The sequence below is a fragment of the Phacochoerus africanus genome, chromosome 14 (genome assembly GCF_016906955.1).
Source record: "Phacochoerus africanus isolate WHEZ1 chromosome 14, ROS_Pafr_v1, whole genome shotgun sequence".
Classification (NCBI taxonomy): domain Eukaryota; kingdom Metazoa; phylum Chordata; class Mammalia; order Artiodactyla; family Suidae; genus Phacochoerus; species Phacochoerus africanus.
This window is the reverse complement of record NC_062557.1, coordinates 52,413,374-52,439,907: the sequence shown is the minus strand read 5'-3', so window position 1 is coordinate 52,439,907 and position 26,534 is coordinate 52,413,374. Positions and strand designations below refer to the sequence as shown.

At 49.3% G+C, this 26,534-nt stretch overlaps 1 protein-coding gene across 1 annotated transcript in view; it reads right to left on the bottom strand.

Moving 5' to 3' along the window:
- DNAH2 (dynein axonemal heavy chain 2) overlaps window positions 1-26,534 on the bottom strand; it is a 103,383-nt gene that overhangs the window by 62,718 nt on the left and 14,131 nt on the right. Inside the window, exons 5-14 of the mRNA XM_047757810.1 lie at window positions 19,943-20,171; window positions 19,159-19,269; window positions 18,782-19,020; window positions 16,956-17,147; window positions 16,160-16,317; window positions 15,425-15,512; window positions 14,892-15,097; window positions 14,373-14,502; window positions 13,985-14,167; window positions 13,259-13,473 (exon numbers count right to left, since the gene is read on the bottom strand). Of these exons, the coding sequence (XP_047613766.1) occupies window positions 13,259-13,473; window positions 13,985-14,167; window positions 14,373-14,502; window positions 14,892-15,097; window positions 15,425-15,512; window positions 16,160-16,317; window positions 16,956-17,147; window positions 18,782-19,020; window positions 19,159-19,269; window positions 19,943-20,171 (1,751 nt within the window). The remainder of the gene's footprint in view (window positions 1-13,258; window positions 13,474-13,984; window positions 14,168-14,372; window positions 14,503-14,891; window positions 15,098-15,424; window positions 15,513-16,159; window positions 16,318-16,955; window positions 17,148-18,781; window positions 19,021-19,158; window positions 19,270-19,942; window positions 20,172-26,534) is intronic.

The window sequence follows — 26,534 nt, the reverse complement described above, 5'->3', positions numbered from 1 at the left end:
AAAAAGAAAAAACAAACAAAACCAGCCGGGAACACCCTCAGAGAGAGAGAAGAAACAAAAGAGCATCAGTGAAACAGAAATAAGATGCTATAAAAGGGACACCAGGAGAGCTCCTGGAAGTTAAAAACGAGGGCAGAAAGGTAAACATTTGACAGAAATCCCTCAGAGAGGATTTAGGATGGAAAAGAGAATAGAAAACTCCCCGCGGACTTGCAGAATAGACGTGAGGTTGCCGAGGGGGAGGGGGAGGGAGTGGGGTGCTTGGGGTTAATAGATACAAACTATTGCCTTTGGGATGGACTAGCAGAGAGATCCTGCTGTGTAGCACTGGGAACTATGTCTAGTCCCTTACGATGGAGCCTGATAACATTCGAAAATAGAATGGGTACATGTATGTGTAACTGGGTCACCATGCTGTACAGGAGAAGAAAAATTATATCGGAGAAATAACTATTAAAAAATAATAATGATAAAAGCTGAGACAATGATAAAATTAAAAAAATATATTCTTCATGATATTGAAAAAACTCCCCATGAATAATTTTTCACATTGATTACCTGTTGGCATGATAATATTTGGGGCACATTGGTTTGAATACTAAAATTAATTTCACCTGTTTCTTTTTCCTTCATTAAATGCAAACCCAGAAAGTTTTATTTTATTTATTTTTTTGGCCACACTTGCAGCATGGGGAAGTTCCCAGGCCAGGGATCCAACTCATGCCACAGAAGCAACAACACCAAATTCTTAACCCCCTGAGCCACCAGGGAACTCCAAAACCAGAAATTTTTTTTTTATGGCTACACCCTTGGCATAAGGAAGCTTCCCTGGGCCAGGGATTGAATTCAAGCCTCAGCTGGGGCAACACTGGATCCTTTAACCCATTGTGCCAGGCTAGGGATGGAACCCATGCCTCCCTCCGCTGTGACCCAAGCACTGCAGTCAGACTCTTAAGCAACTGCACCACAGTGGGAACTCCTTTTTTTTTTTTTTTTTTAGCAAAACCAGAAAATTTGGAATTGCCTTTGTGGACCTCATTCTGTGTCCCTTGCCACCTCACACCCACGACCTCCTCCTGCTCCCCGCCGCCGCCCCAACCACCACCTTCAGCGGTCACATCCTGGAACTCATGTTTGACCACCTCTGAGATAATCACACTAACGGCCCCTCTCCTGGCCCCGCTCCCTCCCTGCCTTCCAGCACCTGCACTCAAATCCTCGCAACTGACCTCCTCCTCCACTGCCACTGCTCGCTTGCTTGCCAATCCTCACTCTTTTGCCCCATTCCTTAGTCTAAGCCACCGGGCAACCCCCCCCACCCTGGCTCAATCCACGGCCGGAGCAGGGCTGGAGGAGAGCACACAACCCCACAGAGCAGCACGCTGCTCGTTCAGGTTCTCCGGTCCCGGCTGGCCTCTCTGGGCTGCATCCCTGGGGTTTCCCCAACCTGCTGTCCCTCCTGTTCTCGCAGTGACAGCCTGCAGAGTCCTTGCTTTCGCGAGCCTGGCCTGCCCCGCCCCCGTCTCTGCAGAAAGCCCCACCTCCCCCAGCGGAGAACCCCGAGGCGGGAACCCCACGTGCCCCTGCGCTGAAACTTAGCAACACCTGCCACCGTCCGCCCTGCGCCCTGCGAGGGCTCCCATTTACAACAGCGGCCCTCCTCCTGGGCTCTGGGATCTGACCTGGCTCCCCGGCTTTCTCCGATCCCATCTTCTCCAGCTCCACGGCACCTTCAAACCTACCAGTTCCTTCCCATCAACATTTAAATAAGCCAAGTTTCTAGGGTCTTAAAAAACAAAACCCAGCCTTCCCCTCAACCCCTATCCTTCCACAGGTACTGCAACCTGAGCAGGGCCCCGTGGGGCTCCTGGGCACAAAACCCTTTCCGTGCCCCTCACTTCCTGTTTTTAGGAAATGGGCCTCGTTTTGCCTCCATGGCCTTCCCTTGGTCCTTAGGGGCAGGTTCCGACAGCTGCTGATCAGGGGAGGGAGGGGAAGCAGAGACAAGGAACAGTCTAGCAACAACAGCGCAGCCTTGGGGCAGGATCCTGGTTCCCTCTCAAGGGATACACACAATGACGTAGGCACCTTACACACCTGCAACTTATATGCCTGATGCTTCTTTCAGAAATGAGAACTTTAAACCTGAACAGGTTGGAGCCCTTCCTGTGCTGCTCCCTCCCTCGTTGGATTGCACCCTAAACGCAATCACCTGGGAGCTAACGATTAGACACCCTGCGCACAATTGCCTGTGAGTTAAAGATAATTAGCACAAGATGTTTTTCAGGAACTTTCCTAGTTTGTTCTAATCTCTGATCAATATGCCCTTTTCGCAAGTACTGTTATTCTAGGCGACAACCCAGAAGACCACCCCCAGGATCCTGTCAAGATCTCCTGACCCCAGCTTCGATGAGGAAGATTCGCTAAAAAAAAAAAAAAAAAAAGAGCGAATGTCTGCCCCAATCCTGATTCTTATCTGAAACCCTGTTTTTCTCCTGTTACACTATAAAACTCCCTGCAATTCTTCCCCCCAGGGAGGGGACACAGTCTTTAAGGCATTAGCTTGCTGTGGCCTCCTTTACCTGGCAAAGCAAGAAAAGCTATTTTTTTTCCGTCACCCAAAACTCTGTCTCCGTGTTTCGGCACCAGTGGACAGAGGCCAAGTTTCGGCAACAGTACCACACTCTGTGCCCCTTACACAGCCTACCTGCTGCAAAGAATCTTCCTCCTGAATCCCCTCCCTTTCCTTTCCTCCCATGCTTCAGACCCTGAGAGCTGGCTTCCACCCTCCCTCTAAATCCACGTTCATCAAGCTGGCCCGGGACCTCGTGGGGACTTGCAGCTAACCCCGAGGACCTCCTCGGCCTTATCCTCGGATCTCTCCGCAGGTCTTAGCATCCCCGTGGCCTCCCCCTGCCCTCCTAGGACACTCTCTCCCTGGCTCCTGAACCCCCTCTTGTCAGCGCTGCCTTTCCCCCTAGGACCCCTTGGAGATTGCGTGCCGCCGGGTGCTGGAGACCCAGCAAAGCATCTGCTTCCCATGCAGCCCCGTGATGTGGGGGCTCCTCAAGGTTTTTCACACCCAACACACTGGCCCTGGGTGACCTCACCCACTGCACAGCTTCAGCTCTTCCGGAAGCTGAGGACACCGCTCCACTGCCTGAGCCAGAATTGCTCATCCTCCCTCAGCCTGACTTTCCAACAGCCAACCGGTAACTTTTGGTTTTTATCACCATAAGCAAAGTTCAGGAATTGCAATCTCTCTGGCAAGTGTCGTTCAATGATAAATGGCAACTGAGGTTTGGCCTCCTGTTGTGTGACAGAGTGTGTGGTCCACCTAAAGGAGCCATTGCTGAAGTTCCCGGGCCTCAGCAGAAACAAATCCGACTAGGAACCGTGAGGTGGCCGGTTCGATCCCTGGCCTCGCTCAATGGGTTAAGGATCCAGCATTGATGTGAGCTGTGGTGTAAGTCGAACACGAGGCTCAGATCCCATGTTGCTGTGGCTGTGGCATAGGCCAGCAGCTGTAGCGCCGATTAGACCCCTAGCCTGGGAACCTCCATATACCACAGGTGCAGCCCTAAAAATCAAAAAATAAAAATAAAATAAAGGAGCCATTGCTGGAGTTCCCGCTGTGGCTCAGCAGGTTAAGAAGGGGACATGAGGTCTGTGAGGATGCGGTTTCGATCCCTGACCTTGCTCAGTGGGTTAAGGATCTGGCGTTGCCGAAAGCTGTGGTAAAGGTTGCCGGTGCAGCTCGGATACGGCATTGCTGTGGGTGTGGTGTGGGCTAGTAGCTGCAGCTCTGATTAAACCCCTAGCCCAGGAACTTCCACATGCCATAGGTGCATCCATAAAAGGGGAAAAAAAAAGAAAGACCTCACAAAAAAGAGATCAGGGAGTTCCCTTGTGGTGCTGTGAGTTAAGGATGCAACATAGATCGCAGCTACAGCTTGGATTCTATCCCCTGTCTAGGAAATTCCATAATCAGCAGGCATGGCTCTAAATAGAAAAAAAATTTATAACATTAAAGAATCACTGCTCCAGGGTTCCAGGCATTTGCTGCCAAATGCCCAGTGTGACTGCTTTGTCTGATTTTCCAAGAGAGGCCAGATGGTGAGGTTTTTATTTTCTGCTTCTTTTTTTTTTTCCTTTTTTTGGCTGCACCCACGGCATTTGGAAGTTCCAGGACCAGGGATCAATCCCACGCCACAGCAGACCCAAGCTGCAGCAGTGACAACATCAGACCCTTAGTCTGCTGAGCCACAAGGGAACTTCAGAAGGTGGGTTTTTAATATAAAATCTCTTGAATTGTAAGTGTTGACAACTAATTCAGCTGAAAAATAATTACAAGTGAGGAACTTCTCAACTCCTGGCCATGTCCATTCCTTGACCTGGTGATAGTGACAAGGGCACCTATTTTATACTTTTTTGTTTTTTTTTTTGCTTTCTTATGACCAAACCTGTGGCACATGAAAGTTCCCAGGCTTGGCGATCAATCTGAGCTGCAGCCGCAGCAACACCAGATCCGAGCCAAGTCTTCGACCTAAACCACACCTGACAACACCAGATCCTTTAGCCCACTGAGCGAGGCCAGGGATCAAACCCACATCCCTCATGGATACTAGTCTGATTCTTAACCTGCTGAGTTACAGTGGGAACTCCCTATACTTATTTGTTAAACTGAACATGTTAAGTTTTAAGTAATTCTCTGTGTGTATGACACTTTCATAATAAAACATGTTTTTAAAAGGAAAAAAACTATTTTAAACAAGGAGGTTAGGTGTAAAGGGGGCTCAATACAAAATTAGCATTAAAATCAAAGTTTTCCAATATAAAAACTATGAGCACTTAAACATTATCAAGGAGAAAAAGAAACTGATAATTTAAACAATAAAAATAAAACACTAAAAATCAACAGATTAACAAAAAATGTTTATATAATAAAATTTCTTGTTAATTGGTTAATGTATATGGGAAAAGCGGCTTATGAACAACAAAAACAAGACAGATAAGTTGAAAGAAAGAATGCTAAAGGAGTACCCATCATGGCGCAGGGGAGACGAAAAGAAAGAATGCTATTCTTTTTTTTTTCTTTTTCTTTTTTTTTTGTCTTTTTGACTTTTCAGGGGCCACACCCGCGGCATATGGAGGCTCCCAGGCTAGGGGTCCAACTGGAGCTACAGTCGCCGGCCTACACCACAGCCACAGCAATGCAGAATCTGAGCCGCATCTGTGACCTACACCACAGCTCACGGCAACATCAGATCCTTAACCTACTGAGCAAAGCCAGGGATCAAACCCACAACCTCTGGTTCCTAGTTGGATTTTCATCTCTGCTGTGCCACAACGGGAACTCCGAAAGAATGCTATTCTTGGATAGAAAGATTCAAGTCTTAAAAATATTCATTCTTACATTAACCTGTAAATTTAGCCCAATCCTTGTTCCAAAAAAATAGGAATAGGACTATTTTTAGAACCAAACAGAGATACTAAGGTTCTTGTGAGAAATAAATATTTGAAATATCACATCAAACTCTAAAATAGAAAGTAATGAGGACAATAATCAAGAACAATTTGCTTCCCACACATGAATAAACAGACCTAGCAGAACAGAAGAGTGAGTTCCAAAATAGACACAGATATACTGGGGAATTTGTTATATTATAAAGATAGCAGTTCGACAAATGAGATCAGGTCAACTGACTAGCCACCTGGGGATAGATTTTAAACAAAACCAACTCAAGTTGCATCTGCACTTCTCTCTCTACATCAGAATAAATGGCAAATGGATCCAAGGTCCATGATGGGAACTCCCCAAGATCCAAACGTAAAGAGGAAACTCACAGGAGTTCCCGTCGTGGCACAGTGGTTAATGAATCCGACTAGGAACCATGAGGTTGTGGGTTCGGTCCCTGCCCTTGCTCAGTGGGTTAACGATCAGTGTTGCTGTGGCTGTGGTGTAGGTTGCAGACTCGGCTCGGATCCCGCGTTGCTGTGGCTGTGGTGTAGACCGGCGACTACAGCTCCGATTAGACCCCTATCCTGGGAACCTCCATATGCCGAGGGAGCGGCCCAAGAAATGGCAAAAAGACAAAAAAAAAAAGAGGAAACACAAAATAGCAGAAGAAAATAGGTCATACTTAAAAAATTTTTAATCCCGACTAAAAGTCACTTGATTTTGTAAATCTATGTGGTTTCTTCTTTTTCAAAAAAATGAAACTGCACTATTTAATCACAGAGGATCAAAGTCTCCATAACCTGAAGGTACTCGGATGAAACTTTGCATTCTGAATATTACTGAAACACCGAGGTGGAAATTCCAGACTATTTTGTGTCTACTCTACAGGCAAGCACTAAATTAATAATATAGGAAATAACAGCACATTTCAAGTTTTTCCCGTTTATTGGAGAGGAATCTTCCAATGAAGGAAAATATTTTCAAGAGCTCATTTATTTGCGATGCTTGCTTTAAGAGTCTCGTGCTCTACCAACTGAGATAGCCGGGCAACTTCCGCTACGTTAAGAGCTTATGTAGTATATACAACCTGCTGCATTTGGAGCGGATGAGCCACGAGGTCCTGCTGTACAGCACAGGGAACTATATCCAGTCACTTGTGATGGAACAGGATGGAAGATAATATGAGAAAAAGCATGTATGTGTATGTATAACTGGGTCACTTTGCTGTACAGCAGAAATGGACAGAACACTGTAAATCAAATATAATAAAAAATTTTTAAGAGATTATGGAAAAAATGCTGTTTTTTCAAAGCTCAAAGATCTCCACCAAAGTAGATGTTATGTTTGAAACTGTGTCGAAATTCTTCAAAGTGAATAAGGCTCTCTCAAACACAAATGAACATCACCAGACATTTAAAGACATTTAAAGAAAGCCTCCTGGAGTTCCCATCGTGGCGCAGCGGAAATGAATCCGACTAGGAACCATGAGGTTGCAGGTTCAGTCCCTGCCCTTGCTCAGTGGGTTAAGGATCCGGCATTGCTGTGAGCTGTGGTGTAGGTCGCAGACGCGGCTTGGATCTGGCGTGGCTGTGGCTCTGGCGTAGGCTGGCGACTGTAGCTCCGACTGAACCCCTAGCCTGGGAACCTCCATATGCTGTGGGTGTGGCCCTGAAAAGACAAAAGACCAAAAAAAAAAAAAAAAAAGGCTCCAAAGTAAAAGACAGCAACCAAAACAAAGGAAAATTACTCTCAATCTAGATTTCCAAATCCAGTCAAATGACCAATTATGTGAGGCAGAAAACAGTTGTTGTCATTTGTGCGAGAACTCAAAAAACTTCACCTCCCAGGCCCTCTTTCTCAGAAAGCTACTAAAGAACAAGGGCCTGAGCCAAGAAAGGGGCACTCAAAAGCAAATAGGAAATAAAACAAGAGAGAGGCTCAGGGAAGTCACAGGGTGACACACGTGCAGCGGCCTGCAAGCGACCCGTCTGACAGGGCATTCCAGGACGGGGGCGCTAAGGAAAACATGAAACCGCTAACACGCCTGGCCCGTCGGGGGGCAGGGAAAACCACTCAAAGGGGTTTTATCCGTTGCTCTAGAAGAATTAATGAGAGTGAAAGTGTGCTAGCAAACATAGTGAGACAACTATTAATTCCAAAAAGAGCCAACCAAAATGGTACCTACCAGCCAGGAAAAAACCAGAACAACAGAAAATGACTTGGCTCAGCAGGAAACCATACTTACAGAGCCATGCTAAGAAAAACAGTGACTGTCAGTTTAACCAAAAATTGTGTTAGAGCTCTCTCTCCAGGGAGCGGGGCAGGGTGTGACTCCGTAAGGGGACATTTCCAGCAGCAGAAACACATTCTCAGATGTTCTTCAAGCTAAAGACCTGGAGTTGGACTCTGTTAACGTCTTGCCAAGTCCGCGTGGGTGTGTATACTATCCAACAGTGCCCCATGACGTTTCTTTATTTTCTCTTCTTCTTCTTTTTTTTTTTTTTTCCTTCTCGTCTTTTTAGGGCCGCACCCGCAGCATATGGAGGTTCCCAGGCTAGGGGTCTAATTGGAGCTGTAGCCACCTGCCTACACCACAGCCACATCAACACGGGATCTGAGCCTCGTGTTCGACCTACACCACAGCTCACAGCAATACTGGATCCTTAACCCACTGAGCAAGGCCAGGGATCGAACCCAGGTCTCAAAGATGTTAGTTGGCTTGGTTAACCGCTGAGCCACGACAGGAACTCCCATTTTCTCACCTTGACAAGATTTTTCAAAATAACTTTAAGGCAAATTATCAAATGTTAACTTGTCAGTCAACATGATTAATTTGGAAAATACCTTCCTGATGTTGAGCTGACAGCTCTGTAAGGATCTTTTTTCACAATGACGGTCGGTCTTGGCGGAAATTCGTCAATAAATTTCTGGGCTGGAAATTTATTTCATTGACAAAATTTCTTTGAAAAAGAAAAAGCAGTCTGGGGAATTATTTTTGTAAAGCAGTTTCTCACTTGTCCTTGGACAAGCGGCCAGGCAGGAGAGGCAGGACAGGGACGCCGGCTGGGTTTGGTGCCGACAGCCCAGAATGCACTGACCTAACGGAGAAATAAATTGGGAGAAAGGGAGGAAGAGGAAGCCCTAGACGCCACACTCAGACAGACACCAGCGTCTCCTGTCCTGGCCTGGAGAAGCCCCAGGACCCGGAGGGCCCTGCGACATGCACAGTGATAAGCACCGCTCTTGTCAGCCTGGCATCAGATGACATCTGGAATATGTTTGTGTTAAGTGCAATCTGTAAAGCTGGCCCGGCTGTAAAATGTGGTAAAAGCCGATTCGGACTTCAGAGTTCAAATATTTGGGATGTAAGGTGGGATAACAACACCGCTCGTGAGATAAAGTAGGTGCTATTAGGGACTGGAAAGCTCCCAGCACTAAGGGCGAGTCAGGTAATTCTGAGGACGATCAGGACAACTGAAGAGCCTGCTCGTTTCAAGATCTTATCTAGACCATGAACACAAAAAAGCACACCTGATAAAGTTATCTGCCCCTGCTTGGAGCTTCCATACACTTGGGAAAAGCTGAAACTGTCCTGGATGTCTTTACTGGTTTAATCGGCCCAGACTTTTCCAAACCCTTCCCTGGGATCACGTTTTGTTTTGGTTGGGTTTCTTTCCCTATACATTATTTACTGGTCTGAGGCAGTTTTATCTTAAAACCACAAAAATGTAAAGCAGCTTGTAACAGGTCTCTCTAGACAACAACTGCCAAAGGACTGGGGTACCGCTTCTCTCAGCTAAGCCCAGGTCGTAAACACTCAGCCCGAAGTTGCCTTGTTAAGCTCCACTATGAAGATTATGCAAATGATGTTTGTGATAAATAGCTGATGTGTCCCTGGCCAGGAGGCCATCACAGCAGACCGAAAAGTGGCCTCCTAAGTTTATCCGGGCTCCACGGGCCCTAAGTTCAAACACCAGGTAGACACATTGCTGTGGAGGGAAGGCGACAAGATGCAGGAAGCCCAGGCGAAAGCCCCCAGAGCAGAATATTCAGGAACCGTTCGGAAACAGTACAACTTCTAAGGCCATCAGGAGTGGGTTGGTTGACTCGGTAGAGCCAAATCATGGGATGCTATAAGCCATGAAAAATAATTATGTAGTTCTGGGATGTTCCTGCTGCAGTGCAATGGGACTGGCGGCGTCTTGGGAGCACTGGGACGAAGGTTTGATTCCCAGGCTGGCACAGTGGGTGAAGGATCCAGCATTGCCCCAATTGCGGCTTAGATGGCAACTGTGGCTCGGATCTGATCCCTGCCCAGTTCCGCCCTATGCCTCAGGGCAGCCGATAAAGAAAAATAAGAATAACGATTAAGTAGTTCTGGGAGTTCTCTTGCAGTGTGGTGAGTTAAGGATCCATCAATGTCACCACAGTGGCAAGGGTTACTGCTATGGCTAAGGTTCCATCCTCAGCACAGTGGGTTAAAATCTGGCATTGCTGCAGCTGTGGCTCAGATTTAATCCCTCTCCTGGGATATATGCCACAGGTGTGGCCACAAAATTTTTTTTAAAAAAGAGAGAGATTTTTAAACTTAAAAAACACAACTATATAAATGGGGATGGGGGATGATAGAAAATCATTAAGAGTAGTTGTCTTTGGGGGGAACTTTTTTCCTTCCACTTTCTGCACTTGCAGATTTTCTAAAAAGATCAAGAATTTTACAATGTAAAAACCAAATAAATCATTTTGAGAATATTTTGAATGTACAGAGAGTACAGTATGCTATGATTTATATTAACAAGTGTACTTAGACACACACTCTAATCCCTGGGAGTTACATGGGGAACTGAGTCACTGACGGACAGCCGTGGAGATTTTTCTTTTTTCTTTTTTTTTTTTTTTGTATTTTTAGGGCCACACCCAGGGAATATGGAAGTTCCCAGGCTAGGGGTCTAATCAGAGCTCTACCCGCCAGCCTATGCCACAGCCACAGCAATAGCAACGCCAGATCCAAGCCACGTCTGCGACCTACACCACAGCTCACAGCAACGCCGGATCCTTTAACCTACTGAGTGAGGCCAAGAATCAAACCCGAAACCTCATGGTTCCTAGTCGGATTTGTTTCCGTTGCACCAAGACAGGAACTCAGGGAGATTTTTCATTTTCAGCCCTGGGATGACTTTTGAATTTTATTTTTACTTTTTTTTTTTTTTGGCCATGCCTGCAGCATGTGGAAGTTCCTGGGCCAAGGACTGAGCCCAAGCCACAGTAGTAACATGAGCCGTTGCGGTGACAATGCCGAGTCCCTAACTGCTAGGCCACCAGGGAACTCTGAGACTTTTGAATTTTATTTTATTTTTTTATTTTATTTTTTTTATTTTTTTGTCTTTTCTAGGGCCACTCCTGCGGCATATGGAGGTTCCCAGGCTAGGGGTCGAATCAGAGCTGTAGCCACCGGCCTACACCACAGCCACAGCAACGCGGGATCCTAGCTGCATCTGCGACCTACACTACAGCTCACGGCAACACCCGATCCTTAACCCACTGAGCAAGGCCGGGGATTGAACCCACAACCTCATGGTTCCTAGTTGGATTCGTTAACCACTGAGCCACGATGGGAACTCCGAGACTTTTGAATTTTAGAACATGGGTACATTACCCCTTCTAAAAGGTAAAAATGCTTTTAAAATTGTATCACCTTGCCAAATTTGTTCTGGAAATACTGTGATCGCCAAGCTTTATGAGGCCATTTTTTGAAAGGAAAATAATATTTTTTGCTTATTCTTTGTGAGGACTTTGACACATGTCATCTCACCTCCTGAGCACTCCAGAAAATGATTTTTTAAGTAGATGGGGAAACTCAGGCTCCAGGAAATGCAGTGCTTGCCTGAGGTCACATAGCAAAACCGACCTGCTCTGGGCTTCGAACCCTGGTCTGCCTGGCACTGAAGCTTAGGCTTTACTCACTCTCACTGGCCGACCCTGAGGATTAGAGGAAGTAGCCCTCAACCAGCGCTGACCTAAGGCCTCTCTTCCCCTCTTTCTCAACTCTTGTTTTCTCTCGTACTTAAAATGTGAATAGCGATCGCTGGTGTTTATAAAATTGTTATTTGAATGCACCCCTGCAATGCCTGGGAAAAGGGCTACGGCTACTGGTGGGCTGCGTGTGCCCAAATTCATGTTGTTCCAACTGCATCCGGGCGCCTCCCCAAACTCCGTGCCTTTGGGGGTGCCCAGCTGAATGGGACAAGGTGCCTGGCAAACGTAACCCCATTGTGCGCTTACCAGGGCCATAGCTGGGGTAACCTTGGCCTAGTCTCCCACCTCTTCAAAATCTCATCACTGATCTAAGAGGCTGTTTTGTAGGATCCTGCTCGGCCCATTCCTCAGAAACCATGAGCCCCATCAAAGCAGAGCTCCACACCCCTTCCAGGTCAAAGGCGCACCTCAAGCCTCTCAGCCTCGTCTTGACACCCGCTTCCTGAGCCACGCGGTTTCCCACATCTGTGTCCTTCTCACCACGGCCTTCCCCTCACCCCGCTGACCTGGCACTCGGCGCTGCTTCTCCATCTTCTCCATCTTGCTTCCTGCCTCAAACATCACGTGTCATCCGCCCCTGGTCAGGCTGCCTCCGGCTCCCAGGACAGTCACTCCCAGGCCCTCTGTCCCAGGCCCCATCTCCACACGCGCCACGTCTGGCAAAGCCCCTTCTACACGTGCCCCGGCAGATAAGAACATTCCACGAGGTAAGCCGGTTCTGGCAGCAACAGCCCAGAAGCATGGGAAGCGACTCACACTAGGCCTCGCTGATGACAAGAGGGAGCCAAAACCAATCCAGGAGAAAGTGCCTTCCTTCCGATTAGGAAAGAACTGTCACAGGAAGTTCCCCTGTAGCGCGGCAGGTTAAGGACCCAGCAGCTGTCACTGCAGTGGGAACATCTCCATGCCTCGGGCACAGCCAAGAAAAGGTTGTCATCTCTGTACACAGTCGCCTACGTGCTTCATTTCCTCCTCCTGCACCTTCTATGAAAAGCAAGCACAACTCCCGGGTAGAGCTGCTTTACAGAGCAACAGAGGGACGGGACCTCGCCACCACATGTGTCCCCTGCACCCATCCCGGTTCTTCGCACGTGAAAAGCACTCACTATACATTTTGGAATAACTACTAAATGGATCAATTAAACTTAAAATAATGGTAATATGAAAAGGTCATGATTATAAAGCTGTAAGACAGGGCACGATGTGATCTGAAGAGCCCCTCTGTGGTTCACGGTTTGGGCGATTTCTCTGTGCGATCACAGCCATCTAGTGGCAGAAGGCCTACATCACAGGTTACTGGGGTTTTTCTATTCCTCTTTTTTTTTTTAAGGGCTACAGGTGTGGCATACGGAGGTTCTGAGGCTAGGGGTGGAATCGGAGCTACAGCTGCTGGCCTACATCACAGCCACAACAACGCTGGATCCGAGCCATGACCATGACCTATACTGCAGCTCACAGTAACCCCAGATCCTTAACCCACTGAGCAAGACCAGGGATCAAACCCGCATCCTCATAGTTCCTAGTCAGGTTTGTTTCTGCTGAGCCACAATGGGAACTCCAGGGTTTTTCTATTTTTAATCATTTTTTTAAGACAAACTGTGAAATTAAAATTAAGAAGTGATAATGAACATATCATGGGATAAGAGTCAGAAAAATGGAGAGAGAAACCCGGAGATGGGAGTTACAAGTCTTGGGAGGAGAAGGGAATTGTGCCAAGGACAGGACGGGCAGAGGGGGAAGGAGGCAGGGTGGGTCTCATACTTGTCAAAGTTGACGTCCAGCATGCCCGCCTTCTCCTGGCTGATTCGTAGCAACGGCGTATCCAGCCGGCGAACACAGTCCTTGTCCAGCGTTGAGGTCCAGTCTTGGAAGGTTTTTCGAACCAGTTCATCAATGGCCTGGACCATCTGCTGATAGGTGTGTACGCTCTCCTCTCCGGTCCCGATGTGAGGCAGGAAATGAGCGTTGGAAAGACACTGCGAGGAAGAAGCAGAGCCGCCCGAGCCTACTTGCCACGTTCCTCTGTGGTACCATCTCCCTGAGACCAAAGGCGTGCACGCGCGCGCGCGCACACACACACACACACACACACGCACAATATGTGTAAGGCTTGCCACTGAGATTTTGGGTTGTGGCTGCACAGAGGGAAGCTGGAGCCGAAAGGAATGTGAGTGCAGGAGACCAGGCCCAATGAGAAAGGGAGTCCGAATGAAGAAGGGCAAGGACAGAGATTGGGCAGGAGGAAACAAGCTGGGACGAGTCACTCACGGTCCGTTACAGGAGTCAAGTCCTGCACAGGAGGTGAAGGACTGAAGAGGCACAAGGCTGCAACCCAGCGCGAGCCCTTCCCCAGCAAGGCCGCCACGTCTGCCCCCTCCCCGCTCTCCGGGGGCCTCTCCGGACAGGACGGTCCCCACCTCCCGGCCCCCAGCGCTCAGCCTGCGTGCCCCGCCCTCTCACCGACGAGGTCCCCGAGCCCAGGCTCACGTTCATGACTCTGTCGATGCGGCGCCGCAGGACCCGCAGCCAGTGCGCCTGCCCGGAGTACTGGGCCATGTAGGGCTCCAGGTACGGCCACTTCTTGTTCAGCTCACGGTTCACGAGGGCCAGCTCGCCATTGAACAGCATGTAGAGATCCACCGCCTTCTTGTCGTATGTTCGCTTGATAGCCTGACGGACGAGAGGACGCTGACAACACAGCGAGGGCAGGTGGCTCCCCGTCCCGTTCCCAAGCCATCCAGACACTGGGGGACCAGTGGGACGATAAGAGACACTGGCAACTTAGAGAGGGCGTGGGCAGAGGCTGGAGGGTGTGTGAAAGGAGCAGGAGGAAAGCATAAGAACCAGGGCTGGAGGAGGCGGCGAGCAGCCGCACCTCTCGGGCTGCGAGACGGTGGAAGGTGTCCAGCAGCAGCACCCCGTGCTCCACGTCGCGAACGAGCTCGAAGGCGGAGGTGATCAAGTTCTGAGTCATCACCTCCAGGTCCTTGACTCCAGCCCGGAACCTGCACCATTGGAGGCACGTCGAAGGGTGCGGGCCTCGCCTGCCCCCGAGTTCTGCCTTGAGCAGGACTCCGAGACCTTACGTCCTGAGGGCTCCCAAGGTGCAGACACCGCATGCTTGACCTGCAGTTAGTCCTCAAAACAACGCGCTGAGGCAAGGCCTTATTGCTAACAACAGTATTTTACAGGTGAGGAAACCGCAGCTGCAGCTGGGAGAGCAATTGCCCAGAGTCCCCTCACCAGTTTGTGGCAGACCCGTGATCCGCACCCAGAGAAAGGCTGACTCTGGAACCCTGAGTCGGAGCGGCCACCTCCTTCCTTGTGCTCCCCCAACCCCGCTCCTGGCCCCGCCTCTGGCCCCCGCAGCCCCTCCCCAGCCAGAAGCCCTCACCTGTTGTAGTCTTCATGCCAAGAGGTGTTCTTGACGTCCAGGATGCCACCTCGCACGGCTCGCAGCACGTGCAGGTTTTTATGAAAGATGTCCTCGATCTCCAGCAAGTTCCGCGTTATCTGGGGCCCCTGAGCTCCAAAGAAGCAGGGAAGGGGGCCTTGCTTGCCATCTTCCCAGCGGGCGAAATGATACTGACAGTCACACACCTGCAAGGAAGGCGGCATGAGGCCCCCTGCCCTCCCTTCTGAATGTGTTAGGTCCTGAGCACTGTGGTGTAGCTTAAAACGTCTAGAAACTAAGGGGACCAAGCAGACGCAAGGGACTGCCGGGGCTTGAATTTTAGCTGCAGAATGAAACATGAGGCACTAAGGCAGGGGGAGCGGGCACGGGTCTCAAAAGTCGGGATGGTGGTCGGACACAGAGATGCTGGAGGGTCAAAGCAGCGAGCTCCAAGCGCAGCCCCAGCCCCAGGCCCCCCGCTCCGGCAGCCCCCGCTGTCGGCTCTGAGTCTCCTTCCCTGACGGCCTTCCCACCTCGATGAGGTCCTTGCAGCGCTGCACAAAGGCATCGACCTGGGCAAATATGCTGGTCTGGTCGAGGATCCAGCCCCGGTTGGAGAACCTGTGTCAGGAGAAAGACCGACCAGTCAGAAGCAGGAACACAAGAGGTCAGCCTGCCCATGCCGGGGCGGGGGGGGGGGTGGTCCCAGCTCAGGGGGGGGCCTTAGAAAGTGAGACCCCAAGAAACGCTTTTCCTGAACCCCAAGAGGAGAAATGCAAAGTGAAGAGAGCCAGAGAGGAGACAAAACAGCCCAGCTCTAGGAGAGGGTTTTACATACAACGGAGTTTAGACCTCATGGCCGAGACGGAGGGAAGGACAGGGAGGGATTCCAGAATCAAGGAGGGGAGGTTATGGAGTTGGGAGAACCCAGGGCCAGGAGCTGGAATATCCGGATCCAGAGAGAAAATGTGGAGGCATGGAAAAACTCCAGGGAGTTCCCTGGTGGTGCAGCGGGTTAAAGACCTGGTGGTGTCACTACTGTGGCTCTGGTCACTGCTGTGGCACAAGTTCAATTCTTGGGCTGGGAACTTCAGAAAGCTGTAGCCGTGGCCAAATAAACCCCAAAGAAAGAAACAAACGAACAAACAACCTCTGGAAAAACAGAATCCATAGGCTTCAAGTGCGAGCCAAAGGAGTCAGAATCCCCCCTCTAGAGGAACGATGAGGGGGTGGGGAGCATAGCAGACGTGAGGGGAGGCACGGCGTACTGGGTGTGCATCTGCACGGCCCGGAGGTAGTGGTCTTTCCAGGCGTGGCAACAGGAGATGCAGCCCTGCAGGTCCTCCTTGCTAGAAATGACATAGCCCTCAAAGATCCGGTCCAGGGAGACGGCGTGGCAGCACAGGCGGATGATCTCATTGCTCATCTGTGGAAAGGGTCCCCACAGCCGGAGCTGCACCCCACCCTCTCTCGGAGTCCCCAGGACCACACCTCGGGGCTCAGCTTCCTACCTCTTGATTTGGCTCCGGCAGCCACCTTGGCCCTGGTTCTCCAGTGCCACCCCCACTCCCTGCCTCGTCCCTGCTCTGCTGCTGCTCTTCCAGCCAGCGCTCAGCTCGGTGCCCTTCCCTCTCTTTGGCCCCGTCACCCCCATGAAACGTGCCAGGTCCTGCTCCTCTAAAGCCGGCATTCCTTCCTAAATCTGCCTCTTCCTAAATCCACCTTCAGGAATGAGAAGGAGAGGGTCTCCCCCTCCGGTACAACTCAGCCTGGGCCTCTGTTCTGCCCGCCTCCCTCCCTGTGCCCATCGTGCCCCTCTTCCCGCCTGGGCTACACCAATCACGGAGCAAAAAGGCTGGCCCAGGCCCCAGCGCGGAGCGGAGCATCGCTACAGTGGCTGACGCAGGCAAAAGCCTTTGTCTCTGGCTGCCCTGGGGGAAGCTCCTCTGTGCCGTCTCGCCTCAGATCTCCTGCCCCGTGAACCCCACCTTCTCCACAAATCCGAGTTCTAGCCCCGTGGCTGCCCCCCTTAACCCGCACATCCCGCCCTCTGCAGACCCACACCTTCCGGAAGAGGGAGGTCAGTCTCTCCCGAGTGTTGTAGTGGGGAGAGTTGACCCAGATGATGCGGATGAGGCTGATGAGCCTCGGGAGTTTACTGGCGATGTCCTTGGGCTGCATGTGTGCCAGCTCCTGATAAGGCTCCTTCAGGATCGACAAAAAAGTCAGGTTTGACTGTGCTTGACGAGAGCCATCCTGGCAGGAAAGAGAAACCAAGAGAAGACTTACCCACTGGAAAAAAAGGGGTTCAACGCTTTTGATCCTCCTTAAACCCCATGTTGACTTGCTCTCCTGGGCAACATTCCCAGTTAACCCTACCTAGGGGCCAATCTCCCCAGGTCTCTGCAATCCTTCAGGACCAGAGTTTGTATGGATCTACTTTTTTTCTTTTTCTTTTTTTTCTTTTTTTTTTTTTTTAGCTGAATCTGTGGCATGCGTAAGCTCCCAGGGCAGGAATCGAGCCCACACCATGGCAGCAACACCACCAGATCCTTAACCCTCTGGGCCACAGGGAGCTCCCAGTATGTATCCACTTTTATTCACTTACTAGTTTCTACCAGAGTATTTTTATGTCTTTTCTCACACTGTGAGCCCCAGCTGCCCCGCTAGAACTCAGAACTCTGCACAAAGGAGATGCCCAGTAACTGTTCAGACATCACTCCCATCCATCCCCACAGTTGTCACCCAGCCCCCTTCACTGCCCTGTTCTCAACAGGGGCTTTAGACCGCTCCGCCTAGCTGTGACTCAAACCCCTGAAGACCTAGCTTCAAATTCCCCCGGGGAAGAGAGGGCTTCTGAGTCTACCAATCACTCTAATCCTCTGTGTGCCCAACCTCACAACATCGACTTGTCATACCATACCACATTTAAATTTTTTTTTTTTTCTCGGCTTTGCCTATGCTATGCAGAGTTCCTGAGCCAGGGATTGAACCCGAGCCGCAGCAGTAAGCAGAGCCACAGCAGTGACAATGCTGGATCCTTAACCCATTGTGCCGCCAGGGAACTACAACCAGCCTACACCACAGCCACAGCAACACTGGATCCAAGCCACATCTGCAACCTACACCACAGCTCACAGGCAATGCCAGATCCTTAACCCACTGAGCAAGGCCAGGGATCGAACCCGTAACCTCATGGTTCCTAGTCGGATTCATTAACCACTGAGCCACGACGGGAACACCCAAACTTAAGTTTTAAGAAGTGTTTCTCGGAGTTTCCATTGTGGCACAGTGGTTAACAAATCTAACTAGGAACCATGAGGTTGCAGGTTCAATCCCTGGCCTTGCTAAGTGGGTTAAGGATCCAGCGTTGCTGTGAGCTGTAGTGTAGGTTGCAGACGCGGCTCGGATCCTGCATTGCTATGGCTGTGGAGTAGGCCAGCAGCTACAGCTCCAATTAGACCCCTAGCCTGGGAACCTCCATGTGCCGCAGGTCCGGCCCTAAAAAGACAAAAGAAAAAAGAAAAAAAAAAGAAGTGTTTCTCTTGCCACTCTCCTGGCTGAACCGCATGGGTTTGTCTTCGGCCCCTCGCCATCGGGTCATCTCTCTTGCATGTCTACTCCTCAGCTGGACTGCAGGGGCTGGGCTCATAGAGGGAGCTCAATGTCGTATATTCGTTGACTAACCAGATGGCTCCCTCACTAAACGATACGCTCCTTGGGACCCCGTGTTTCCCCACGTTTACTCTCCCACAAGGGCAAGTCCAGACACTGGGTGCATCTATCTTCGCCTTTGATGACGACGTTGGCGCCGTCCTCTCTGCAGCTTACATGGTCCCAGCCCCTGCCCACTTTCTGCCAAGCCTCCCTCCCTCGGGCCACCCACAGACCTGGATCTGCTGGGCCAGCTTCATAAAGGGCGCCAGGTAGGATGACTTGGCAAGGCGCAGGATGGACTCGATGTGTTTCACTCCCGGCTTCACCAGCTGTTTACTGATGCCAGACAGGTCCGTGCAGCGGTTGCGCCAGAACTCAATCTCCTCCAAAGGACCCAAGTTTTCTCCCGTCTCCACAGACTCCTGGGCGCTAAGCACCTCCTTTATCTGCCGCGTCCAGTGGACCATGGCGGCTGCAGGGAGCGCGTGTCTTTGCACCGCTGCCCAGTCGGGACCTTCCCTCGTCCCTCTTCCCGCCGGCCCGGCCTCTGGGCTGCCCCCTTTCCTCTCTCCTAGGATGCCCACCCCCCCGGGAAAGGCCAGCCACTCACTCTCTAGCCGCTGCACCAGCTCTTTGTCCTTAACCACCGCCTCGGGCTTCAGGTTCACGGCCTCGGTGGGGATGTAGAGGACAGTGTGCCCCTCCAGTTTGTACCGAGTGTCTGAGGAAAGGAAAGCACTTGGGGGCTCACAGGGGGTGACGGTGCAGGCCACCCCAGTTCCAGTTGTGGTTGATGATCTGGGGCCCAGGAAGTGGCTGCATTTCAGGAGAGCAGGAAGGAGAGACGACGACTCATGCTTTTTTTGGTTTTTTTTTTTTTTTGGCCTCTTAGCAAGCACTAGCTTGATGTGAGATCTTAGTTCCCAGACCAGGGATTGAACCTGGGCCACAGCAGGGAAAGAACCGAATCCTCACCTGACCACTGGATCACTGGGGAACTCCCAACTCAGCTTTTTTGATATCAGCCGGGAAAATGATAGAAGGCAAGAGGGAAACCCCAAGCCATAATAAGAGATTAAAATAAGGTCAAAGATCTACCCCCACGGCCTCAACGCTCTTCTATGACACCCGCACTCCCTCCAGCTTCCCGTACCCCACACGTCCTCTTGGAAATTTCCAGCTCTGCGCCGGCCTAGCCAACTGTTCTTCAGCAGAAAACTGTCTGGATTGGAAGGCAAACTCTGTACCCTGCTCCACACATTCGACAAACACATACCGAGTAGCTACCCTGCGCCAGGCAGAGCAGGTGCTTGGCTCAATCTCCCACCTGCCTCGCTGGCTCTCCTGTCGGTGGGGCCTGGGGAGAAAGCAGGCACTCCAGCCTTTGCACTCACCTGTCAGGCAGGCCAGGAACCTGTGCAGGTGAGAAGCAAAATGATTTCGGATGCTCTCGGGCCAGGTGGAGTTTGTAAAGATCTGAGGGGCAAAGACGCCGCTGAGCAGCCGAAGCAGGGCCGGGACGTAGGAGCCCCGCACGGTCCCGAACTGCACAGTCGCCTCAAAGTTCTCTGGAGTGATGGGCACCGGGGCCTGGCGAATGAAGTAGACAATCTGGTTCTGCGTCTGCATGGAAGGCAGTAGGTCAGGGTTTAGTCTCCAGGCCCAGCCATGACACGTAAGGGAACCTGAGGCGCCAATCAGGACCGCCTGGCTGAGTTCTGCGTCCCGTCCCCTCACTGTACCCTGATCCTTCTCCAGACATGAGCATCGCGAGATGCCTCCTGTTCTTGCCAGGGACATGACAGAGACTCCTTCCCAGATGTGAGAAGGAAATGCAGAGAGCACACCTTGAGGGTAGGGACCGGGGACCTCGTCCACCTGGGCTCCAGAACCTAGCGCAGCGACCAGGACGTGTCACCCACCCACCGACCAGGACGGGTGGGTGGAGGGACTGAGAGGGCACAGGAAAAGCAGAGAGGAGGACACAGCTGTCTGGGGTTTTCCATTTCACTTGCATATGCTTTTCCCTCATGTTTTCATTTACCTTCCATTTTGTTTACGTTGCTCTTTTCAATTTTGGGGATTTTTTTTTACAGTCACACCTGCAGCATGTAGAAGTTTCCAGGCTAGGGGTTGAATTGGATCTGCAGCTGAGGCCTGTACCACAGCCATGGCAACACTGGATCCTTAACCCACTGAGCAAGGCCAGGGATCGAACCCACATCATCACAGAGACAACTTCGAGTCCTTAATTCACTAAGCCAAAATAGGAACTCCTGTTTATGCCGTTTTTATTGTTGTTGTTTACATTCAGAGACGTATAACTTTAATATTGTTAAAACTTTTTTTTCAACCCCATCCCCCCATGTTGTTAAAACTTCTCAGTTTCTGACTTCTAAATGCTTCCCAAAGTTCTCATTGTGGCTCAGCAGGTTAAGGACCCAGTGTTGTCTCCCTGAGGATGCAGGTTCCACCCCTGGCCTCGCTCAGTGGGTTAAGGATCCAGCGTTGCTGAAAGCAGTGGCGTAGGTTGCACGTGAAGCTGGGATCCGGTGTCACCATGGCTGTGGCATCAGCCAGAAGCTGAAACTCCAATTCAGCTTCTAGCCCAGGAACTTCCATATGCTGCAGGTTCGGCTATAAAAAGAAAAGAAAAAAGAAAAAGGTCATTCCCACTTTAAATCCGATTCACTTGGTTTTTTTCCTTCTTTCTTTAATACTTCTTTATAATTTAAGTTTATTATTATTATTATAATACTCTTCATAATTTATTTAACTTTGAAAGCTGAAAATAAAGCACAAAGAAGAAATTCGTAATCATTCTGGAGTTCCGGTCGTGGCGCAGTGGAAACGAATCCGACTAGGAACCATGAGGTTGGGGGTTCAATCCCTGGCCTTGCTCAGTGGGTTAAGGATCCGGTGTTGCCATGAGCTGTGGTGTAGGTCGCAGACACAGCTTGGATCTGGCATTGCCGTGGCTGTGGCGTAGGCCGGCAGCTACAGCTCTGATTAGACCCCTAGACTGGGAACCTCCATATGCCACTGGTGTGGCCCTAAAAAGACAAAAAAAAAAAAAGAAAGAAAGAAAGAAAGAAAGAAAGAAAGAAATTCGTAATCATTCATCTTACCACTACCCAGAATTAAATTTTGGCATTTGCATCTGCAGGTTTCTTGTTATTGTTGTTGCTGTTGTTGTTGTTGTTTTTAGGGCTACACCTGCGTCATATGGAGGTTCCCAGGCTAGGGGTCTGATAGGAGCTGCAGCTGCCAGCCTATGCCACAGCCATAGCAATGCCAGATCCAAGCCGTGTCTGCGACCTACACCACAGCTCATGGCAACACCGGATCCTTAACCCACTGAGCAAGGCCAGGTGTGGAACCTGAATCTTCATGGATACTAGTCTGATTCATTTCTGCTGAGCCAGGACAGGAACTCCCCGCATCTGTGTTTTAAAAAACTTAACAACTATTATTTTTGTTAAAATGATGTTAATTATAAACAACTGAAACAATGCAGAAAAATACAAAGATAAATGTTTAAATGTCATCTAAAATTCCACCACCCAGACAAAGATAAACATTTAAATGTCATCTGAAATTCCACCACCCAGACATTAATGCCGTTACCATTAGAAAAAAATACTACTCCAGACATCTCTCTATAGATACATACACACAGAAAAATAAAATAGTTATGGCAAAATAGGATCAGGCTGGAGTTCCTTGTGGTGCAGCAGGTTAAGGATCCAGTGTTCTCACTGGAGCAGCTTGGGTCACTGTTGTGGCTCGGGTTAGACCCCTGGCCCAGGAAGTTCCACGTCTCGGGCCTAATGGAAAAAAAAAAAAAAGGACCAAGCTATTTTTAATTAAAAGTATTGAGGTAATGAGTTCCTGTGTGGCCCAGCAGGTTAAGGATCCGGCGTTGTCACTACTATGGTGTGGGTTCGTTCCCTGGGCTGGCCCAGGACACGTCCACGTGCCACAGGTGCGGGCCAGTGAAAGAAAAAAATAAAGCATTGAATTAATTTTACTTGGATTTAATAGAATAAAAAGACTGATAAGGATATAATAAAAGAAATTGAATTTCAAATAAATGTATCTTTACATATAAGAGCAATTTCTTCCTAAAAGTCCCCTTTCTGAGGTTATGAGAAAGATTATGAAAAATTCTAAGAGGTGAGCTTTCTCACTACCTTTTGATCTTAAATGCAATTGACTTGGGAAGATGAGAACATTGGCATCCTCACGCTCCCCCTCATTTTCTCACCACTTCCCAGTTTTTGTTGCACGACTGTTTTTACACTGTCCGGGTTGCTAACATTCGCATTCTATAGCATTATCATAATTCCCACGGTTATTTAGTGTTAGGGTTTGTGGGTTTTTTTGACTTTTTAGGGCCGCACCAGCAACAGCATATGGACATTCCCAGGCTAGCGATCGAATCGAAACTGTAGCCGACAGTCTACGCAGCAGCCACAGCAGCGCTGGACCCTTAACAGGCTGAGTGAGGCCGGGATTGAACCTGTGTCTTCATGGATAGTAGTCAGATTCGTTGCTGCTGAGCCACGACGGGAACTCCAATATTAGTTCTTTACTTCAATGAACTGAATATTCATAGAGTCTCTATTCCTGAGTTCTCGGTTTGGTTCATTCCTTCATGGACTGGATTTCCATTGTTGGTGGTGTTCTTGTTTTTTAAAGTAGGGTTCTTATGGGATGGAAAATGGATGGCCTATCTGTTGCCTCTGTATTTGGCCAGGTAGGCTGGGAATAATACCCTTGGCTTATACGGTCTTTCCTAGAGAACTCGGCAGGCCTGGTCTTCTGGGTGTTCAGAGAGACCCGAGACCAGCCTGATTGTTCCCCCGGGTAGATATTTTGGTGTTTTGACTAGAGGCCCCAGCTTTTTTTTTTTTCCGAATTTTTTTTTTTGAAAAAAAAAATTCCAACCCGTGGAAAAGTTACAAGAAAAGTACAGTGAAGACCACCATGCCCTTCCTCCGGGTTGCTGACTGTTAACATTTTGCCATAGCTGTGCCCGACTGCACTCTCTCCTCCCCTCTCGGCTGAGCCATTTCAGAGGTAGCAGCAGACGCTATAAAACTACACCCTTACAGATTTCAGCATATGGCTCCTAAAAGCGAGGATATCCTCCAACGTTCCCAACACTGTAATTATCACACTCAGAAAATCTAACTTCATTTACTACTTTACATAATACACAGTTCATATTCAGTTTTTCCCAGTAGTCCAATAATGTCATGCACGGCTGGTTTCTTCCCATCTAGGATCCAATCCAGCATCACACACCATTGGGTCTCCTTGTCTCCTTTAATTCCACACGGCTCCGCAGTCTTTGCTTTTACTGTACTCGCGGCAAATGGAAGTTCCCGGGCCAGGGATGGAATCCAAGCGCAGCTGCAACCTGTGCCGCAGCTGCAGCAACACCAGATCCTTGACCCACGGCACCAGGCCAGGAATCCGAGCCTCCACAGCGACCAGAGCCAATGCAGTCGGTTCCTTAACCCACTGTGCCACAGTGGGAACTCCCCCAGTCTTTTTCTTTCTCCCATGACAGTGATATTTCTAATAGTCCAAGCCAGTTGTTTTCCAAAACGTCGCTCAATTTGGATTTATCTGATTGTTTCCTCATTATTAGATGCAAGTTAAATATTCTTGGCAGGAATATCACATAGGTGATGTTTCCAAAGAATTAATTTCCCTGAGTTTAAGTAGCTTAATTAACGCATGTCTTGAGGAGTTCCCAGCATGGCTCATTGGAAACAAATCTGACTAGCATCCATGAGGATGCAGGTTCGATCCCTGACCTCGCTCAGTGGGTTAAGGACCCAGTGTTGCCGTGAGCTGTGATGTAGGTCGCAGATGCAGCTTAGATCCTCCGTGGCTGTGGCTGTGGTGTAGACCAGAGGTTACAGTTTCAATTCAACCCCTAGCCCGGGAACTTCCATATGACTCTGGTGTGGCCCTAAAAAGACCAAAAAAAGCAAAACCAAACAAAGCAAAAAATGTATTGACATTAAACACTGTGAGATAAATTTTTTTTGCTTTTTGCTTTTTAGGGCTGCACCCGTGGCATATGGAGACTACCAGACTAGGGGTCCAATCAGAGCTACAGCTGCCAGCCTTTACCACAGCCACAGCAATGCCAGGTCCGAGCCGTGTCTGTGACCTACACCACAGCTCACGGCAACGCTGGCTCCTTAAACCACTGAGCGAGACCAGGGAATCAAACCCTCAACCTCATGGTTCCCAGTCAGATTTGTTTCCTCTGCGCCACGACGGGAACTCCTGTGAAACAAATGTTTGTGGGATAAAGCTTGTCCTTCCAGTTCCCACACTCAGTTCCTTTTGCAGTTCAGGGAAGTTCTCCGTATTTTATCTTCGTGTTCTGTTTCACCAGAAACTCCCCATGTGAAATCACTCGGATCGTCTTTCACACCTACGAACTTCTAGTTGTATCGTCACTGGCTTTTTTTCTTCTGCACACACGGTAACTATCTCAAGCCTCCCTTCTGTGTCCATTCAGGTTTTCAGCCATAGCTGTTCGGTTCCCTGCATTTCTAACCTCCTAGTTTTGTGACACGCTGCTTTATTTCCAAAAAATCTGCAATCCCCCTTTCATTCTCATGTTTTATCATTTCATCTCTCAGCTTTTTAAAAAATGGAATTCATGTTATTAAGTCATACATCACAACATGATGCTGTTGTGAGGAATTGCCTTCTGTTCGGGTACGGGTTCCTGTTTCTCATGCTTTGTTCCCATCCTTCCGCCTGTGATGTAGCAGCCTTGTGGCAGCCGTGAAATTTCTTTTCACTTGCCTCATGCTTGCGAGGCTCTCTGAACTCATTCTTCCTGCTCTAACGTACTGTGGGTGACTTCCTCGAAGTGAAAAGGAAAAGAGTTTCATTTCTCCCTCGAAGTGAAAGGGAAAGAGTTGGGTATTTCATGTTTCATTCACTTTTCTCTGTCCTGAAGGAGGGGATGGGCAGGTGGTTAAGGCCAATTTAAAACAGCATAAAATCTTTGTTAAAATACCTGGGCTCTTTCCCTCACTTGGGATTATTGTTAAATGCTCTGAGGTTCACGCCATCTCATTGGGGATGCCGAATAATAATAGCGATAAAATAAACTTTTTAAATTGTATTAGTTTAAGCTGTGTGAGGATATGATTTGATATGTGTATTGATTGCAAAATGTTTCCCACAGTAAGTTAACACCTATCCCCTCAGGAGAACTTCAAGATCCACTCCCCTGGCAACGTCCAAATAGACACGGTTCACCAGAGTCACCAATTACGTCGCAGGACTTATTTATCTTATAATTGACCAACTTCATCCATTTTCCCTACTCCCCCACCCCCAACTCTGGCAACCACCAATCTGTCCTCTGTTTCCCTCAGGTTCTCTCTGTCCTGTTCTCTGTTTCTATGAGTTAGTTTTTATTTTTTCTAGATTCCACATATAAGTGTAATCATATAGTATTTGTCTTTCTCTGCCTCTTTTTTTTTTTCTGCTTTTTAGGGTCACACTCGCAGCCTATGGAGGTTCCCAGGCAAGGGGTCGAATCCGAGCTGCAGCGGCCGGCCTAGGCCATAGTTCATGGCAACACTAGATCCAAGTCACATCTGCTGCAGCTTGCAACAATGCCAGATCCTTAACCCACTGAGCGAGGGCAGGGATCGAACCTGCGTCCCCATGGATGCTAGTTAAATTTGTTTCCGCTGAGCCATAAAGGGAACTCCCACATTTTCTTTATCCATTCATCCGTCGATGGACACTCAGGCTGTTTCCATAGCTTGGTTGTTATCAATAGTGCTATTGATGAACATAAACATGGAGGTGCAGACAGCTCTTCGAGAGAGTGATTTCATCTCCTTTGGATGTACACTCGGAAGCGGAACTGCTAGATCACACGGCGGTTCTGGTTTTAATCTTTTGAGGAACCTCCATCCTGTTTTCTGCAGT